The 20,787-nt window shown below is 36.6% G+C and overlaps 2 protein-coding genes across 3 annotated transcripts; both read left to right on the forward strand.

The window, feature by feature from the left end:
* Positions 1-897: 897 nt before the first annotated feature.
* LOC110942292 (60S ribosomal protein L3-1) lies at positions 898-5,324 on the forward strand. Of its 2 annotated transcripts, none has more exons than XM_022184030.2 (6): positions 898-1,042; positions 1,172-1,269; positions 1,972-2,082; positions 2,490-2,794; positions 3,308-3,717; positions 4,876-5,324. In XM_022184030.2, exons 2-6 carry the CDS (start codon positions 1,185-1,187, stop codon positions 5,132-5,134), a joined length of 1,170 nt encoding a protein of 389 aa, XP_022039722.1. In that variant the 5' UTR covers positions 898-1,042; positions 1,172-1,184; the 3' UTR covers positions 5,135-5,324. The 2 variants fall into 2 exon arrangements, with proteins under 2 accessions (XP_022039722.1, XP_035846323.1); XM_035990430.1 differs by having other exon boundaries at positions 918-1,042; positions 1,169-1,269.
* Positions 5,325-12,700: 7,376 nt separating this feature from the next.
* On the forward strand, positions 12,701-19,803 carry LOC110942290 (cellulose synthase A catalytic subunit 5 [UDP-forming]). The gene is made up of 13 exons (XM_022184028.2): positions 12,701-13,218; positions 13,491-13,686; positions 13,779-13,972; positions 14,122-14,230; positions 14,320-14,497; positions 14,964-15,576; positions 15,783-15,920; positions 16,016-16,141; positions 16,219-16,431; positions 16,520-16,805; positions 16,903-17,099; positions 17,183-17,533; positions 18,949-19,803. The coding sequence occupies exons 1-13, from the start codon at positions 13,138-13,140 to the stop codon at positions 19,528-19,530; spliced, it is 3,264 nt and encodes a 1,087-aa protein (XP_022039720.1). The 5' UTR covers positions 12,701-13,137; the 3' UTR covers positions 19,531-19,803.
* The last annotated feature ends 984 nt before the right edge of the window (positions 19,804-20,787 follow it).

Raw genomic sequence — 20,787 nt, forward strand, 5'->3', positions numbered from 1 at the left:
TATGAATAACGCTCCACCAAAAAAATAACCTGATTACGAGAAGGGGGCGATGTATTGGTATAACCAATTTCTTTTTAACAAAAGTGAATTTTTGAAATATTTTATGGCTACAAGTTATGTTTGTGTCTTCAAGATATATATTGTAATTCAATATTATATTTTTAAAAGCACTTTTTAGAATTTGAACGCTTATGGCTAGAGGTGCACAAAAAACCTGAACCCGGAAAAAAACTCAAACCCGGGTATTAGAAAAACCGGGTTTCTTAAACCTGAACCCGAACCCGACCCTACCCATAGGGTAGGGATCGAGTACGCATATTTTGTTCAATACCCGAACTCGGGTTTTTTCGTACCCGGTTTGTACCAGGTTTTCAGCGTACTCGGATTTTCGTAATACCCGTACCCGGGTTTTCGTAACACTCGTAACCGGGTTTGCGTAATACCTGTAACCAGGTTGTCGTAATACCTGTAACCGGATTTTCGTCATACCCGGACCCGTTGTGTACAATAGTTTTTTTAAACTTTTAGAGTTTGTGTGAGGTTCTTTTAGGCGTATTTCAAAGCATACAATATATATAAATAAATGTTTCCATTATATTTCTATGTTTTATGCAAAAAAAATGAATCGGAAAACCCGATCTATACCTGAACCCAAACCGTACCGGATCAATACCTGAATTCTATCCGGACCCAGAAATAGGGTATTAGAATACCCGGGTCTTGAAAACCCAAACCCGGGTACACATGTTATATATTTTATGGCCAATACCTGGACCCGAACCTGACCCAGGTATAACAAATACCCAAAAAGTCAAAACCCGGTTATACCCGTACTCGGAACCCGGTATTAAAAAAACCCGGTTTGATTGTGATGAAAACACTTTTAAGTTTTAACCCTGGAGGACATTTAATATGGGCTTGTGGCTTTATGGGCTTATGGGTTTACTTTCGGATGTTCATGTGGTTATATTAATTTTACGAACCAGTTAGGGTTTTAGTCTTTCTCGCCGCACGCCTTTCTTCCCAGCAGCAGCAGCAGCAGGTTATTGAAAACCCTAACTTTCATTTTTATGTTGTTATCGTTATGTGTTACATTGATTTAGAGCTGTAGAAATTATCATTAGAATCTGGTGTTATTAATTAACCGATGTTCGTAATTGATTATTAATAGGTGAAGGAGAAGGATGTCGCACAGGAAGTTTGAGCACCCCAGACATGGTTCTCTTGGATTTCTTCCCAGGAAGCGTGCTGCTCGCCACAGAGGAAAAGGTATTCTTTTTTTTCTTTTTCTTTTTTTTTTCATTTTTCTGTTTATTATTAAGATTTTATCAATGCGGTCATCTGTTTAAATATATATATGTATGAATTCATGATTGATACTACAAATGTTAATTATATTCTGGGTTTAATTTATTCATTTTGTAGGTTAAACTTAAAAATTAAATATTTTGATTATCAATCAGAAATAGGGCACTTTAATTAGTTCACTTAACTTTACACTGATTTTTTCTTGTTCGTGTTTGTTCGTTAACAAAATGTTATGTGTTCGTTTATGTTTGTTCGTTTATATTTGTTCGTTATTCCAAACGAACATTTTTTATTGAAAGTCCTTTTAATGTGGGAATTTGTTTTGTTATATATTCAAATTAAAAGTTAAATTGTCGTCTTTTCCTTGGTACCGGTATCGAACCGTACCGGGTATATTCGGTACCAGTATCTGTACCCACGTTCTCCGTTTTCCGGTACTGGTATTTACGGGTAAAACACTGGTAAGTACCGGTACCGAACCAGTATATTCGGTACCGGTACCCACTTTTCCCGTTTTTCAGTATCGGTACTTTCGGTACCGAACGGTACCGTGCTCATCCCGAGTTGTATATAAAATCATCTTATTTATAATAACAGTTGAAATATAAGTTATATATAAAGTAGCATTGCTCATCATTTATTTTTTCAATTTGTGTTTTTCAGTGAAGGCTTTTCCCAAGGATGACCCAACCAAACCTTGCAAGCTAACTGCTTTCTTGGGCTACAAGGCGGGTATGACCCATATCGTCAGAGAGGTCGAGAAACCCGGATCAAGTAAAACGCTTTTCTACGTTTATAAACACTTTTTTTATTTTTTTAAGAGTTAATTATTGTTTTCGTCCCTGTGGTTTGTCAAAAATCACTATTTCAGTCCATTAGTTTAAAAATTGTGATTTCAGTCCCCGTGGTTTCACTTTCGTAACCATTTCAGTCCCTGTGGTTTCACTTTCGTAACCATTTCAATCCATTTATTCTGTAAGTACAGGGACTGAAATGGTTACGAGGTGGACTGAAATGGTTACGAAAGTGAAACCACAGGGACTAAAATCGTAATTTTTAAACTAATGGACTGAAATAGTGATTTTTGACAAACCACAAGGACGAAAACAGTAATTAACTCTTTTTTTAAAATCAATTTACAACAATTATTTTAAATGCTTATGATGGGTTTTGATACGTAGAGCTTCACAAGAAGGAAACATGTGAGGCCGTTACCATCATCGAGACGCCACCAATGGTAGTTGTCGGTGTGGTGGCCTACGTCAAGACGCCACGTGGGCTTCGATCTTTGAACACTGTGTGGGCCCAGCATCTGAGCGAAGACGTGAAGAGGCGGTTCTACAAGAACTGGTGCAAGTCCAAGAAGAAGGCGTTCACTAAATACTCCAAGAAGTTTGAATCCGACGAGGGCAAAAAAGACATTCAATCCCAGTTGGAGAAAATGAAGAAATACGCAACCGTTATCAGAGTCTTAGCTCACACTCAGGTAAAAATCTCGTATTTAATATCCGAGTAAACTGCCATTTTGGTCCCTGTGGTTTGGTCAGTTTTGCCACTTTAGTCCAAAACTCAAACTTTTTACATCTGGGTCCCTGTGGTTTCAGTTTTATTGCCATTTTGGTCCAAAAAGGAAATCAGGTCATATTTGTCTTATAAAATCATGCTATTTTGTCCTTTTCCGCAGAGGCAAAATGATCATTTCTTTTTTTTATAAATAAATACCATATTTTATAAGACAAATATGACCTGATTTGCCCCTAAGGAAAATGACAAAATTGCAGCATTTTATAAGACAAATATGACCTGATTTCATTTTTGGACCAAAATGGCAATAAAACTGAAACCACAGGGACCCAGATGCAAAAGGTTTGAGTTTTGGACTAAAGTGGCAAAAGGGACCAAACCTCAGGGACCAAAATGGCAGTTTACTCTTAATATCCGAAACATGTTTTTGTAACATGTGTTTATTCTAATGAACATGTTTTTTTTTTTTGCACAGATAAGAAAAATGAAGGGATTGAAGCAAAAGAAGGCACATCTTATGGAAATTCAAGTCAACGGCGGAACCGTTGCTCAAAAGGTTGACTTCGCATACGGGTTTTTCGAGAAGCAAATCCCGATCGATGCTGTTTTCCAGAAGGATGAAATGATTGACATCATTGGTGTCACAAAGGGAAAAGGTTACGAAGGTGTTGTGACCCGTTGGGGTGTGACCCGTTTGCCACGTAAGACTCACAGAGGTCTTCGTAAGGTTGCATGTATCGGAGCATGGCATCCTGCCAGAGTGTCATTTACCGTTGCCAGAGCTGGTCAAAACGGATACCATCACCGTACCGAAATGAACAAAAAGATTTACAAGCTTGGTAAAACCGGTCAAGAATCCCATACCGCTCTTACCGAGTTTGACAGGTTCGTTATTTGTTTTAAAATTTTAATTTTGATTTCATTTCTGTTTTTTTTTTTTGTAATTAGTGGGTTACCAGAGCTCCGCAGCGGGTTCAAAACGTAGATAACAATAAGCAAATTGCGAGAGTCAACGTTGTTTGATGTTTTAGCTAAGGGGCTAAACAGGTCATTGTTAAAGTTGAGGGGTTAAGGTTAAACATGTCATTAAAGTTGAGGGGCTAAAGTTGTTTATTATCAAAGTTGAAGGGCTAAAGTGGTTTATTTGTTTTAAAATTTTAATTTTGATTTCATTTCCGTTTTTTTGTAACTAGTGGGTTACCAGAGCTCCGCAGCGGGTTCAAAACGTAGATAACAATAAGTTGGGCTGCAAATGAACCAAACGAACACGAACAAGACCTTGTTCGTGTTCGTTTGTTAAGAAATATATGTGTTCGCGAACCGTTCACGAACACTTATCGAACGAGATTTTATGTTCGTGTTTGTTTGTTAAGGAAATGAACTTGTTCGTGTTCGTTTGTGTTTGTTTGTTAATTTTAGGCAATGAACAAAATACGAACGTTGACGAACACAAATGAGCACAAACTAATGTTCATGAACATAAATAGAAACAAAAGAACACAAACAATCGTTTCATGAACAGAGTACATAATACCCTGACACTTATTAGATATATTTAATTTGTCGGAATTTTGAATTATTTAAATAAATATAAAAACTAAAAACACTAATGAACTATCGAACACAAACGGACACGTTACCGAACGTTCACGAACATAAACGAACGAACACGACCTCTGTTCATGTTTGTTCATTTAACTAAACGAACGAAATTTCTTGTTTGTGTTCGTTTGTTTAATAAACGAACGAACACAAACAAACTTCCTGTCGAACGGTTCACGAACTGTTTGCCGAACGTTTGGTTCGTTTGCAGCCCTAACAATAAGCAACTCGTGAGAGTCAAAGTTGTTGGATGTTTTAGTTAAGGGGCTAAACAGGTCATTATTAAAGTTGAGGGGCTAAAGTTGTTTATTATCAAAGTTGAAGGGCTAAAGTTGTTTATTTTTCAAAGTTTAGTGGCCAAAGTTTGTTGATTTGACAAAATAGCAGATTTATTATTTATTATATAATATATATAATATAAACATATGATATTTATTACAGGACTGAGAAAGACATAACTCCAATGGGTGGTTTCCCTCACTATGGTGTGGTGAAGGATGACTACTTGTTGATCAAAGGTTGTTGCGTGGGGCCCAAGAAGAGGGTGGTTACTCTTCGTCAATCATTGCTTGCGCAAACGTCACGTTTGGCTCTTGAAGAGATCAAACTCAAGTTCATCGACACCTCATCCAAATTCGGTCATGGTCGTTTCCAGACCGCAGAGGAGAAGCTCAAGTTCTACAACCGCCAGAAGGCATAAGAAAATGATTTGTTCTTATAATGTCTTGTTTGGTCAGTTGTGATAGAAGGTTTTGTTGCCATTGAAGTACTGTTATGTTGGTTTTAATGTTTTAAGAGACCAGTTTTGTTGGCATGAGTTTTGTTGTTGGTTGAGTTTGTTCATGGACATGCTTTTCCTTTATAAATTTTGTGTTTTTATCTGTCTTAAATTCATTTTCTTATTATTTCTATGATATTGATGGGTTAAGTTTTAAAATTTTCATATTTTTTATCTGTATTGTTGTAATAATGACATGGTTAGTACTTGTGGATTGCCTATTTTGCGATTTTTATTTCTATTTTTTGAAAATTACACAATCGGTATCAACTTTTATAAAATCATTTCATCATTAATACATCATAGCTACTAGTCATGTAATTAATTAATTATACAAGTGAAGGTACTAATGATCAAACAATTTGTAAAAGTTGATACCCATGGTGTAATTTCTAAAAAAATACATGTGAAATGGTAAAATAAGTAAACCCCGAATACAAACGATGTAACTAATTCTTTATTGTCGTAATATCGTAGTGTTGATACCCATGGTTGCAATGCAATGAACGGCGCATGCTATGAACAGGTAATGAAGTAAATGAGCACTCTTGAATTACTCGTGATTGATTTCAAAAGGTTTGAATTGAGTCCAGGTTAAACAAGCTTTAGCTTAAAGTTTAACCTGGACTCAAAATCGACTTCATTTTGATTCAGGAAACGAAGAAGGAAGAGGTGTCTAATGTGGATATCAGTAATTTATGGGGGAGAGGTGATTGTGGGTCGGAATTTGTCGGCTCGGTCGGGCAATCAGGAGGTCTTTTATGCATTTGGGACAGTGGGTGTTTTGAATTGATTAGTTCGGTCAAAAACAGGTTTTTTCTTATGATTACCGGGAAGTTGAAAGGAAGCAATAAGGTGGTTAATGTTGTTGACGTTTACGCCCCTCAAAGGGTTATCGCGAAGCAATCGTTGTGGGCTGAAATCGCTGGGATTATGGAACATAATATCGGTTTGTGGGTAGTGGCTGGGGACTTTAATGCTGTTAGAGTGCCAAGTGAAAGAAAAAATTCTAGTTTCAAAATTGCTTGTTCAAATAATTTTAATGCGTTTATTAGTCAAAATGGGTTACTGGAGTATGAGATGAAAGGGGGACAGTACACGTGCGTTAGAGAAAATGGTAAAAAGCTTAGCAAGATTGATCGTTTTTTAGTTTGCTCGGAATTTTTCAATTTATGGCCAGAAGCGACTTTGAGGGCCTTGCCCGTTGTTTATTCTGACCACAGCCCGCTAATTTTGCTGTCTAAAGCTAGGAATTTTGGGGCTAAGCCGTTCAGAGTGTTCAATTCTTGGATGGATAAGCCTGGTTATGTGGAAGCGGTGGAGAAGGCGGTCGAGCAGTTTGGTTTTAATGGCCCTCCGGACTTGAGACTAATAAATAAGTTCAATGTTATTCAGAGGAGGGTTAAAGAGTGGAGAGATTTGATGATGACTAAAGAAGGAGAGGAAGTTAATAGGGCGTTGGGTGAAATAGAAGTGCTTGAAGGTATTATGGAGGATCGGGAGCTTGCGGAGGATGAAGAATGGTCTTTGGTTGAAAATAAAAAGGCCATATTGGAAGTCGAAAGAAGAAGAGCGTTAGACTTAAAACAACGGTCGAGAACTATGTGGGCGCTCGACGGAGATGAAAATTCGAGGTTTTTTCATATGTATATCAACTTTAGAAAAGCGAAAAATCAGATTCAAGGGCTTTTCATTGACGGGGATTGGGTCACAAAGCTGAGCTTAATTAAAAAAGAAATTATGTCTTTTTTTCGGAAAAGGTTTAGAGAAGACATCCCTTTGAGACCGTCGATGTTGGGTGATGGTTTTTCTCAATTGAAGGAGGAAGATAAATCTTGGTTGGTGGAACCGTTTGCTTTGGCTGAAATAAAGGAGGCGTTGAAAGAGTGTGGCGATGAAAAGGCACCCGGTCCGGATGGGCTTAACATGAAGTTTATTAAAAAATTCTGGCACCTTTTCGAGAAGGATTTTAAGGAGGTTATGGACTACTTCTTCGTGGATGGAGCCCTCAATGTGGGTTGTGGCTCGTCGTTTATCACTTTGATTCCAAAATTAAAAGATCCTGTGGGGTTAAATAATTATAGGCCGATTAGCCTGATTGGCGTGATTAGTAAGTTGGTTTCGAAAGTTTTGGCGAACCGTCTGAAAAGAGTTATTGGGTCGGTGGTGTCGGAATCACAATCTGCGTTTCTAAAAGGTAATTTTATTCTTGACGGGCCGTTGCTGGTTAATGAGTTATATAATTGTTGCAAAAAGAGGAAAAAGAAGGTATTCTTTCTAAAAATTGATTTTGAGAAGGCGTACGACAATGTCAACTGGAACTTCTTGGTGTCGATCTTGGGTAAAATGGGCTTTCCTGAAAAATGGTGTTCGTGGATTAGAGGTATTATTCAGTTGGCTAGAGCTTCAGTATTGGTTAATGGGTCGCCGACATTTGAATTCCAGTTCTCCAAAGGTATTAGACAAGGTGATCCTATTTCTCCTTTTCTATTCATCTTGGTCATGGAGGCTCTTTCAGTGATGTTCGATAAAGCTAAGAGCAATGGGGTTGTGTCCGGTATTTGTACGCCTGGAAATGGGCCGTCGGTGTCTCACCTGTTTTATGCGGACGATGCCATAATTTTAGGGGAATGGTCTAAAGAAAATATTGAAAACGTGGTTCGTGTGTTGCGGATTTTTCATTTATGCTCGGGTTTAAAGATTAACTTAGCTAAATCTAGCCTTTTTGGCATTGAAGTTGATAGCTCGGAGTTATCTTCCATGGCGGGTTATATTGGGTGTCAAGCCGACAAGTTTCCGTTTAAATATCTTGGTTTATGGGTTGGAGCTAATATGAATAGGGTGGCGAATTGGAGACCGGTGTACGATGTTTTCGATTCCAGATTGTCTGTTTGGAAGGCGAAGACGTTGTCAGTGGGTGGTAGGATCACTTTAATAAAATCGGTTTTGGAGAGTTTGCCTAATTATTAATTTTTCGCTCTATAAGGCCCCGGCTCAGGTTGTTAATGATTTAGAAGCAAAGATCAGAAAGTTCTTATGGTGTGGAGGTGAAAGTAGAGGCAAGATTCATTGGGTTGCCTGGAACCATGTGGCGATTTCAAAAGAGAGGGGTGGATTGGGGCTGAGTAAACTGAAGCACATTAACGTGGCTCTGCTGTCCAAATGGGGCTGGCGGTTCAAAGTAGATAAGGATAAATTATGGGTAAAAGTGGTCGAAGCCATTCATTGTACCAGAACTAACTGGGAAATGTTCCCAGTAAATAAATCTCTTGGTGGGATTTGGAATATTATTTCGAGTGTGTTGGTGAAAACTAGGATCAATGATGTTCCTCTAAGGAATTTTTTTAAACGAAGTATCGGGAATGGAGAGGATATCGCGTTTTGGCTTGACCCGTGGTGTGCTAACGAACCTTTGAAAGAGAAGTTTCCGTTGTTGTTTAGTTTAGAGGTGAACAAAAGGTGTAAAGTGTGCGAGAGGTTAGCGGGTGGCCCGCTTGGGTCGAGTTTTGTTTGGGATTGGAGAAGGCCGATGTGGTTGGAATTGGAGGTTAATGAGCTTGTCGACTTATGCAGTTTACTATTGGGTAAGGAATTAATCGGCGATAGGGATAAGTGGGAATGGATCGGGGCTGCGGATAAAGACTTTAAGGTGGGGGGTATGAAAAGATTACTCAAAGGTGGGAATGGTCAATCTTTTGATTATGTTCCTGAGTGGTTTAAATGGCTCCCGATTAAATGTAACGTGTTCGTTTGGAGGCTCGGTATCAACAAACTTGCGACGATGGATGCTCTCCAAAAAAGAAATATTCCGGGGATTGATATGCGGTGTGTTATGTGCGGTGATGAAGACGAATCAGCCGAGCATCTTTTCACTTCGTGTTGCGTCGCGACAGTCATATGGCAACAGGTGTGTAGATGGTGCAACATTCCTAACATGGTGGTTTTTTCGATCAAAGATTTGTTGGAAGCTCATGATTTTTGTGGGCTGAACAGTGGAAAGAAGGAAGTGGTTAAAGGTGTCATAAGAGTAGCGTGTTGGAGCATTTGGAGAGCTAGAAATGAAATGATTTTTAGTAGCAAGCCAATAAGTATAGGAGGTATTATTAGTGAGATTAAGTCGGTGGGTTTTTTGTGGTTACATAGTAGATCTAAATCGTTAAAGGTTTCGTGGGACAACTGGTGTAAATTTGTAATTATGTAATGTTTTTGTTGTTTGGTTGCCGCCTCGGTTTGAGGTCTGGCGTTTGGTTAATGAAGTTTACTTTTCAAAAAAAAAAAAAAAGCTTTAGCTTAAAGTTTGGTACTTGTAATGATTTTTAATTAATGTAAAATATGACTTTATTTTTTGGGTTGCATAACTTTTGTTTAATGAAACTATTACAAATAAACTTTTTCTTTGATTGCAATGTATACTACAGTTCACTTGCTTTTTGTGGAATTTTTTCACAAACCATGAGTTTCTACTAGACTCTTTTACGTTTAAACACTATTTTGGTTGCAACATGTATCCATACCAAACACACAAACACACACATACAAACAAATTTATTCAAACACTCAACCTTAAACATGCTTATTTGTTATGCTAATTTAAACACTATTTTGGTTGCAACATGTATCCATACTAAACACACAAACACACTCACATACAAACAAATTTATTCAAACACTCAACCTTAAACATGCTTATTTGTTATGCTAATTGTGAATACATGCTAGATTGTACTTATGCTTAGCTATCTATGATTAACCTTGCAAGCCTCCTTTAACATGTATAGTGATATAGGATTAGCACACCGCCCGTTTTGTGAGTCATTGTTAAGTTATTATTTACGGCCTTATTTACTTCGATGATAAGGTATTAGTTTCATTTTTATCAAACTTTGAATTGGTATTACTATATTGCATGCTAGTATATTACATGATTTAGTATACTTTAAGCATGTTGATTTGAGACTCATTCTTTATATGCTATGTAGACAAACTAGTATGCTCACTAACATAATTTGTGTTGGCAGATATTTCATACATGTTGCAAGAAATATTTGATGATGCTATCACAAGAAAACTACTAAGGTCAGATTTAAATATTCGTCAAATTTACTAATGCATTTTGATGTTTAGTTATGAAAATTCCAATGGTCTTCTTTTCTTTGAACAATGTATCGTGTTGCTCGATAAAATAAGAATGAAATTTTGAATCTTAATGTATTGTCGCAAATTGAGTGTTATGGCGTCTTTGTGCAATCTATTACGTCCCGACTTGATGTTTCCGTCATCGGTTGGAGTGTGACAGAATGTGATCGAAGATGATAAGGGACGACGACATTGGGAGGTTTTGGTTGAGAGAGAGTGATTTGTTGCTTTAGGAGGGGGGGGGGAATACAAAATTTGTTACTATGGTAGGTAGGGTCGGAGCTAGTGTAGAAGGAGTAGCACGGGATACCCCTCAACTCCGTCTCCTTAGTGTAAAAATACCCCTCAACCCCATCTATGTAGTGTAATTTTTTTATTTTTTTCAGTTTTATACAAAGGATACATGATGAGAGATTTGGAAAGCGAGAAACAAAAAAACCTTCAACGATCGACAAAGTTACTTCAATCGAACGACGAACATCATCAAAGAAGAGTCTTTTTCTTTTTGAGAGTAGTAGATCTAAAATTTACAATTTCGTTTGGGAAATATGGAGAGACTTTAACATTCGGGATGTAATTTTGTAATTTCGGGTCCTAGTTTCTTGCTAACCCGGTTTTTATATTTTATATAGAAGTTTTGCTGTTTGAAAAAAATATAAAAGAATATATATATACATATAATAAAAGAAACCACTTTGAGGACACTTGTCATCATATTAGGCCATGTCTTATGGATAATTATAATTTTAATATAATTTCTTCTAATTAATTATAGATAATTCTCCTACTAAATATTATTTAGTTTAATTATTACTTTTATATTTATCTATTTACTTCAAATTCAAACTTAGTTATCTAATTTGATATTAGAGTAAATTACGATTTTGGCCCATGTGGTTATATCACTTTTATCCTTTTAGCCCAAAAATGATTTTTTAACATCTAAGTCCTCAACGTCCTTTTTTTCTAACCCTTTTGGACCCACGTCTTTTTTTTTCTAACCCTTTTGGTAGGGGCCAAAAGGGTTAGAAAAAAAGACGTTATGGGCTCAGATGTTAAAAATTTGTTTTTTGGCTAAAATAGTAAAAGTGATATCACCACAGGGCCAAAATCGTAATTTACTCTTGATATTAACTATATATTTGAACTTTTTGTTTAGTTTGGTATCAAATAAATTTTACGAAACCTAAAATAAAATTAACTAATATTATTTATCATTTCTACATTTACAAGTTTTAAATAAATGGTTAAATTTATTGAGACTTCATTACATTTACAAGTTTTAAATAAAGGGTTAAATTTATTGAGACTTTGTTAACAAATTTTACTACAATATAATAATCTATTTATATCAATATAAATATATATTTATCATATACTATATAATAAAACATTAATGTGTAACACCTCTCGACTCACTTCTAAACTTATCTTATATTAATTAAATAAATAAATGAATAATAAACTAATATTAAATTTCATCCTACTTTAAATTTTGAATACCATTCTTCTATTTTTCTAATAAAATATGATTCTAAAAATTAAATTGTTAATTTAAGATATTTTTAAATAAAACAAATTATTTATCACGAAAATCAAATTTTGTATTAATATATGAAATATTTTTATTTTCATTACTAAAAAAATTAATGTCAATTTTATTACATAATTTATAAATCAATTTGTCGGAATTGGTACAAATATTTTATCACTCAAATAGATGTTGATTTGCTTGTTGAATAACATATCTTCTTTTTAAGAACCATCTTCACAATCACCATATCCATCGCGCATCAAAATGCAACTTTTTTTTTATTATTTGGTATATAAAATTGTATTTATTCAACCCGTGTAATAAACGAGATTTTTAAATATATATTTTTTTATTATTTGGTATATAATATTGCATTTATTCAACCCGTGTAATACACGGGTTCTAACCTAGTTTAAATTTATATAGAAGTTTTGTTATTCGAGAAAAATGTAAAAAAATTAGAAAGTTAAAAAGTCTTAAAGAAACCAAAAAAATCTAAGATCTATAAAACTAAACATATGGATTGCACGTGACCCAATAGTGTCTTAAGCTCTAACTCTTATATAACCTTGTGCGTAAAGTGTAAAACTAGCCTGTTTTGACCATTGACAGTTTGACACTATCTACCCACTTCTCCGCCGTCGCCACCACCACCACCGCCGGAGAACCACCGTAATTCAAGATTGATGTAAATCTTGCAATTTAACCTGAAATTTTTAACCTTTTCCAACCCCACCGACAGTTAATCAAAAAGGGTTCATCTTTATGAAATTCAAGCCGACGATTTCCCCCAAATTCATGAGAAATTACGGTTCTACCCTTCTGGGGCCCACCTGCTTACCATCACCACCTCCTCCACATGGGCCCACTTCCTTCATATTACAACTCATACTTGTTTAACTTTCTCTCATCAAACCGATCTGGGTCTGGGTCTGCATCCGTTCTTTATTACGCGTTTAGTTTTCAACACTTTCTCTCTCTAGAAATTCAACACAAGTTTTGATTTTTAACACACTCCCAACTGGGTTCTCTTCTCTCAATCAAGAAACAAAACAATCAAACCTACCAATTGATTATTTTAACAAAATCTTTTCTGGGTTTTTATACAATTGGGGTTTTCTTGTTGTTTCAAGAAAGTGAGAGAACTGAAGAACCCCCTACACAAGTTTAGAGAGAGAAAGTTTTATACTTTCTTGATGGGTTTTTCCCAAAGATTAGCCCTGTGAAGTGTGTGTGTAATTTGGTGTAAGATTCAATGGATACCAAAGGGCGGCTTGTAGCTGGTTCACACAACCGGAATGAGTTTGTTTTAATCAATGCTGATGAAGTTGGAAGAGTAAGTTTTTTTTTTTTTTTTTTTTTTTTTTAACTTTATATTATTTATCTGAAATGGGTTTGCAAAATCTTGAACTTTTAAGTGAAATTTGTGCTTTTTTGTATTTATTTCTGTCGGTGGGTTGATTAGTGTTCACACAATTCATCTGGATTTGGAGGTTATTTGAATAAAGATTGTTACTTTCTTGAATTTCCAATAATATGGGATTTATTAGTTGAATTTTTTAATATCTTGATCTGAAATTGATATTAATATTAATTTTTATTGGCCAGGTGACATCTGTAAAAGAATTAAGTGGGCAGATATGCCAGATTTGTGGTGATGAAATCGAAATAACGGTTGATGGTGAGCCATTTGTTGCTTGCAATGAATGTGCTTTTCCAATTTGTAGACCTTGCTACGAATACGAAAGAAGAGAGGGTAATCAAGCTTGCCCTCAATGCAAAACTCGATTTAAACGGATCAAAGGTAGCAATTGTCATCTTTTTTTTGTAGGCAAATAACGAAATTTTAGTTGAATTTCGAGATTTTGTGTGATTAATAAGTTGGATCATGGTTAGGGAGTCCGAGGGTTGACGGTGATGAAGATGAGGAGGGATTTGATGATCTGGACAATGAGTTCGATCTTGCTGAGTCGGTTCTTTCTGCACATCTTAATAATGGGCGGGGTCCATACGCTTCCGGTTTTGCCGGTTCTGAGGTGGATGACGCCACTCTAAAGCCCGAGATCCCTCTTCTTACTTATGGTCAAGAGGTAGTAATATATTGTCACTCTTTTCTTTGTAATTCGAATCGTGTATAGATCGGTAGCAGAGTCAGTTTAGAGTGTACGCGATGCATTGGTCAAAGTCAAGATTTGTGATTTTTATCATTGGTTTACATGATCATGTTTGTTTACTATAGGATGATGGGATTTCGGCTGACAAGCATGCTTTAATTGTCCCGCCTTTTATGAATCGTTCAAAGCGTGTTCATCCTATGCCGTTTTCTGACACTGCTTCATCGGTTTCTTGTAAGTGTTAAAGTTTATGATCAAGGTGTAAAGTTTCGATTTTTTTGGATAAAGTTTTATATCTTTATTGATGGATTTTTATGTTTTAGTGCCACCTCGACCCATGGATCCTAAGAAAGATTTGGCAGTTTACGGGTACGGAACCGTTGCATGGAAAGATAGAATGGAGGAATGGCGAAAGCGGCAAAACGATAAACTACAAATGGTTAAGCATCAAGGTGACGGTGGTCATAACGATGGAGATGTCGATGATCCCGATATGCCAAAGTAAGTGCTTTTCTTCAATATGATTTTGTATTATTTTTCATAAATAATGCTCATCATTTTAATCCTCAAGTCTTGATAGATTTAAAAAACAAATCTTTTTAGCAGAAAACGACTTCATGATCATCGAGTTTAATAATCTTTTAGATCCCTCATGTCCAGTGGCGAAGCTTGAATTTTTCGGTCGGGGGGGGGGGGGGGGCGAAAACGTATATATCCAAAAATTTCTATAGAACCGGGGGGGGGGGGGGACGTATATACCCACAAATTTCTATACGAAAACTACATATATAACACTACTGAGCGAAAAATTCGGGGGGCCGGGTGCCCCTCCCCGCCCCTCTTATCCTTCGCCCCTGCTCATGTCTCGCGAAAATCACAACTTTTGTGTCACGTGTTTCGATTGTTATGATTACAAATTATTATGCTATAATTTTTTAGAAACTTATTATCTGTTATTTATGCATAGGATGGATGAGGGAAGGCAACCGCTTTCAAGAAAGTTACCGATATCTTCGAGCAAGATAAATCCATACCGTATGGTGATATTGATTCGTATGGCGATTCTCGGTCTCTTTTTCCACTATAGAATCCTACACCCTGTTAACGATGCATACCCCTTGTGGCTCATATCAGTCATCTGCGAGATTTGGTTCGCGGTATCATGGATTTTCGACCAATTTCCAAAATGGTTCCCAATCGAACGCGAAACATACTTAGATCGATTGTCACTAAGGTATGAGAAAGAGGGGAAGCCGTCGGAATTGGCCCCCGTAGACGTTTTCGTGAGTACGGTGGACCCGATGAAAGAACCACCACTAATTACCGCCAACACGGTGTTATCCATCCTGGCGGTGGATTATCCGGTGGACAAGGTGGCTTGTTACGTCTCTGATGATGGTGCCGCAATGCTTACATTTGAAGCTCTCTCGGAAACATCTGAATTCGCACGAAAGTGGGTCCCGTTTTGCAAGAAATTTAACATAGAACCACGAGCTCCCGAATGGTATTTTGCTGAAAAAGTTGATTATCTTAAGGATAAAGTACATCCCTCGTTTGTCCGGGAACGTCGTGCTATGAAGGTACGGATATTATATGGCTTTTCAGCTCAAACATGTTGACTTTATATTAATTGACTAGCAAAAAAACTATATATTATATATTGTTTATTTTTCACATCTTTATAACAAAAAAGTCAAATACTAGGTCAAAAGTTTGATCGTTTACGCTTTTTTTTTTCTTGTTTTGGTGATGGATATGTACTAAATTTAAACGTATCGAAACACAGAGGGAGTACGAAGACTTTAAGATAAGAATAAACGGGCTTGTGACAATGGCGCAGAAGGTTCCGGAAGACGGATGGACAATGCAAGATGGTACTCCATGGCCCGGAAATGACGTTAGGGATCATCCCGGAATGATCCAAGTAAGTATAAGTTCTCAATTTTTTGGAATAATGATTTGAATATTAATTATTTTTTGTATTTATCGTCATTATCGTTATTTTTTGTATGAATATAGGTTTTTCTTGGGAACAACGGTGTCCATGACATAGAAGGAAATGAGTTGCCACGTCTTGTTTATGTTTCTCGTGAAAAGAGGCCCGGATTTGATCACCACAAGAAAGCCGGTGCCATGAATGCTTTGGTATAAACTTTTCTTGATTCTTGTTTAAATACATTTTCATAGGACATTATCTAACTTTTGTGTTTTTTTTTATGAAGATCCGAGTGTCGGCCGTTATTTCAAATGCACCTTATATGCTCAATGTCGATTGTGATCACTACATAAACAATAGTAAAGCGCTAAGAGAATCTATGTGTTTCTTGATGGACCCCACATCCGGAAAGAAGATTTGTTACGTTCAATTTCCTCAAAGGTTCGATGGGATCGATCGTCACGATAGATACTCAAATCGCAATATTGTGTTCTTCGATGTATGTACCAAGTTACCAACCGACTTTTTCTAGTCAATCTTCATGAGATGTAATCAACTAATCATCCTAATCTCTGTGTTGTTTTTAGATTAATATGAAAGGGCTTGACGGGATCCAAGGGCCGATATATGTCGGAACGGGTTGCGTGTTTAGAAGACAAGCTTTGTATGGTTACGACGCCCCGCCTAAGAAAAAAACACCCGGGAAAACGTGCAATTGCTTGCCTAAATGGTTATTATGTTGTTGTTCATCAAGAAAGAAGAAAGCGAAAGGAAAGTCAAAGAAGTCAAAGGAAAAGTCAACAAAGGGCAAGAAGAGCAAAGACCCTCCTACCCAAATACACGCGTTAGAGAATATCGAAGAAGGAATTGAAGGTAAGTGTAACACTTTAAAGGGTGCCCATATTTGATTTTTTTTTTTTTTATAAATTTTGTAAGTGTAAAATAAAAAAATATTGTCTTTTTTTTGTAGGAATAGATAGTGAAAAGTCATCGCTTATGCCTCAAATAAAATTCGAGAAAAAATTCGGTCAATCTCCCGTGTTTATCGCTTCGACGCTTTTGGAAGATGGAGGCGTTCCTCCGGGTGCCTCGTCAGCATCACTATTGAAAGAAGCCATTCATGTGATAAGTTGCGGTTATGAAGATAAAACCGAATGGGGAAAAGAGGTATTTAAAAAACAAGAATAAATTAAAATGATTAAATGATTAAAATTTACGGTATATGTAACTAATTATTATTTTAAAAATAGGTTGGATGGATTTACGGTTCGGTTACGGAGGATATCTTAACGGGATTCAAGATGCATTGCCACGGCTGGCGATCGGTGTATTGCATTCCGAAGAGGCCCGCGTTCAAGGGTTCAGCTCCTATAAATCTTTCGGACCGTCTTCACCAAGTTCTTCGGTGGGCCCTTGGGTCGGTTGAAATCTTGTTTAGCCGACATTGTCCAATTTGGTATGGTTATGGGTGCGGTTTGAAACCGTTGGAAAGGTTTTCGTATATAAACTCGGTTGTTTATCCGTTGACTTCGGTTCCATTGGTCGCTTATTGTACACTTCCGGCCGTTTGTCTTCTCACCGGGAAGTTTATTGTTCCTGAGGTAAGAAATTTTTTTATCTTTAAGCTTTTGGCTCATTAGGATTAGACGCGTAAATCGACCCATTATATATATAAAATTGTTATATATATATATAGAGAGAGAGAAAGTATAATGTACTTCACGGCTTAATGTACGTGACAAAATTACGCACGTTCATTTGAAAATCACGCACGTTATAAACTTAAAAAACCTAATTACGCATGTAGGCACTTTGTATATAATCACGCAGACTTGTATATAATCACACACGTTAAATTGATAATCACGCACGTTAAATTGATCATCATGCGTGATAAGTGCTACATGCGTGATTAATTATCTATGCGTGATAAGTTGATCTGACGGTCAGTATTGTCGCGTACGTGAAGTTCGATTACTCGTAATGTATGTTAACCGCTCTCTCTCTCTCTCTCTCTCTATATATATATATATATATATATATATATATATAGAGAGAGAGAGAGAGAGAGAGAGAGAGAGAGAGCGGTTAACATACAAAAGCCCTTATCATACTTCACGTACGCGACAATCGTAACCATCAGATCAGGGCTATAATCACGCATGGAACAATTAATAACGCATGGATCAGTTTGTTTTGTGATAATCACGCATGGACATTGATCAAAATGTAATCACGCATGTTATCTATATTAATCACGCATGTTGTGTTCTTGTCGCGTACGTTAACGTACGTTAAGCCGTGAAGTACATTATACTTTCTCTCTCTCTATATATATATAACAATTTTAGGGTGATATTATCACTGTAGCTACAGTGATTTCCTTTTTTTTTCGCTGAACCCCTCAACTTTCATCATTATACATTTACACTCCTCAACTTTCTAAAAGTCTTGTAAAATGTCGTTTTGACCCTCTCGCATTTCAAATGTTTATTTTTATATACGTGGGTCAAATATAATACGTTTCCATGCTTATTTTTATTTACGTTTTCAGTTGGTATATGTTTTCACATAAATTTTGTTCAGAAACGAGTCAGAGTCAAATATAATACGTTTTCACTAGGCGGTAGAAATTTGAGTTATCTTACACTTCGACGCCGCCGTTACGCGCGGAGCCATTCTTTAACTTAAATATGTAATAGTTTCTTACGTGCTTATTTTCAAGTACATTTTGGTATAAATCCAAGTCAGTTTATGTTTCGACGTAAATGTTTCTCGGTAATGAGTCAGGTCAAATATAATACGTTTTCCTGCTTATTTTTATATGCATTTTCAGTTGGTTTACGTTTTGACGTAAATTTTGTTTGGAAATGAGTCGGGTCAAGTATTTGACGGTATAAATCCGAGTAACTTTAGTTTTGACGCTGCCGCAACGTGCGACGGGTCAAAATACTAGTTCATATATAAAAATGGGTTGAAAGCAATAATGCTCACGAGATTATTATGTCGTTTACAGATAAGCAATTATGCCAGCATTCTCTTCATGCTGATGTTTTTATCGATCGCGGTTACAAGTATTTTAGAAATTCAATGGGGCGGTGTCGGGATCGACGATCTTTGGAGAAACGAGCAGTTTTGGGTGATCGGTGGCGTTTCGTCTCATCTTTTCGCCCTGTTTCAAGGTCTCCTAAAAGTCATAGCCGGAGTCAACACAAATTTTACCGTTACCTCAAAAGCGGGTGACGACGGTGAATTTTCGGAGCTATACATGTTCAAATGGACGACCCTGTTAATTCCGCCGTTAACTCTTTTAATCATCAACATAATCGGTGTGATAGTGGGCATATCCGATGCGATTAGCAACGGGTACGAGTCGTGGGGCCCGCTTTTCGGTAGGTTGTTCTTTGCCATATGGGTGATTTTACATCTTTACCCTTTCCTTAAAGGTATGATGGGAAAACAAAGCGGTGTTCCTACGATTCTTATCGTGTGGTCTATCTTGCTGGCTTCGATTTTCTCGCTTTTATGGGTTCGGGTCAACCCGTTTTTGGATAGAGGTGGGATCGTGTTAGAAGTTTGCGGGTTGGACTGTGACTGAAGATACGAAAACCGAAGTATAGACACAAAACAGAGGATGAAAGTGAAATATTTATCAGTGAATGTGTAGATAAAAAGGGTTCTCATGATTCATTTTGGAAAGTCTTTTTTTTTTTTTGTAAGTTTAATGGGTAATTTTTGTGGGTTGTGGGGGGATAGACTTCAAGAATGTTGAATCTGTCTGTAATCCCAGGAAGAACATAAAGTTTAGTTATTTCTATATAATTTAATGTTTTCATTCAAAATAATGTATGTTCTTGAGTCTTGATTTTTAGCTTTGATTTTGGTCCCATTTTATCCGAAAGCGACGAAATTAGTTTGGTGTATTTGGGTAGAATTTGTATGTTAATTTGGCGAAGCTTGAAAATTTTCACAGGGAGGTCGTAAGTTCACCGAACCTAAAAATTCTATATAAGTAAATTTCTTTTTTATACACCGGGGGATCGAAAACGTATATACCTAAAAAATTTATACGAAACGTACATACATAACACTACTGAGCGAAAAGTTCGAGAGGAGGGGGGGAGGGGGGTGGGGGTTCCATCCCCCCTAAAGCCACGCCCTGTGTATACTCATTTTGTGATGAGAAAATCATGAAACTGAAGGTTCAATATTTATGTGATTATAGGGAGCGAAAGGATCATCATATGTGAAGAGAACTCGCTCATATAAATATAAAGAGAACTCACTCATATAAATATAAATATGAAGGATCGAATGTGAATGCTCTAACACACTTTCTAGAAAATTACTAGAAACTGGAGGTTCGAATGTGAATGCTCTAAGACCATGTGTAGTGGTGAAGAAATATAATGCCCCCACCATGGGGCATTATCCGACACGTGTCATCCCAGTCAGCATGGGGCATTATTGCAAAAGTGGTGTAGTGGGAATAATACCTTATAAAGCCCCTTCCAATCATTAAACAAAAAAAAAGAGTTAATTACTGTTTTCGTCCCTGTGGTTTGTCAAAAATCACTATTTCAGTCCATTAGTTTAAAAATTGCGATTTCAGTACCTGCGGTTTCACTTACGTAACCATTTCAGTCCACCTTGTAACCATTTTAGTCCCTGTACTAACAGAATAAATGGATTGAAATGGTTACGAAAGTGAAACCACAAGGACTGAAATGGTTACGAAAGTGAAACCATAGGGACTGAAATCGCAATTTTTAAACTAATGGACTGAAATAGTGATTTTTGACAAACCACAGGGACGAAAACAGTAATTAACTCAAAAAAAAAGCAAACAAATGGA

Source organism: Helianthus annuus, chromosome 5 (genome assembly GCF_002127325.2).
Source record: "Helianthus annuus cultivar XRQ/B chromosome 5, HanXRQr2.0-SUNRISE, whole genome shotgun sequence".
Classification (NCBI taxonomy): Eukaryota; Viridiplantae; Streptophyta; class Magnoliopsida; order Asterales; family Asteraceae; genus Helianthus; species Helianthus annuus.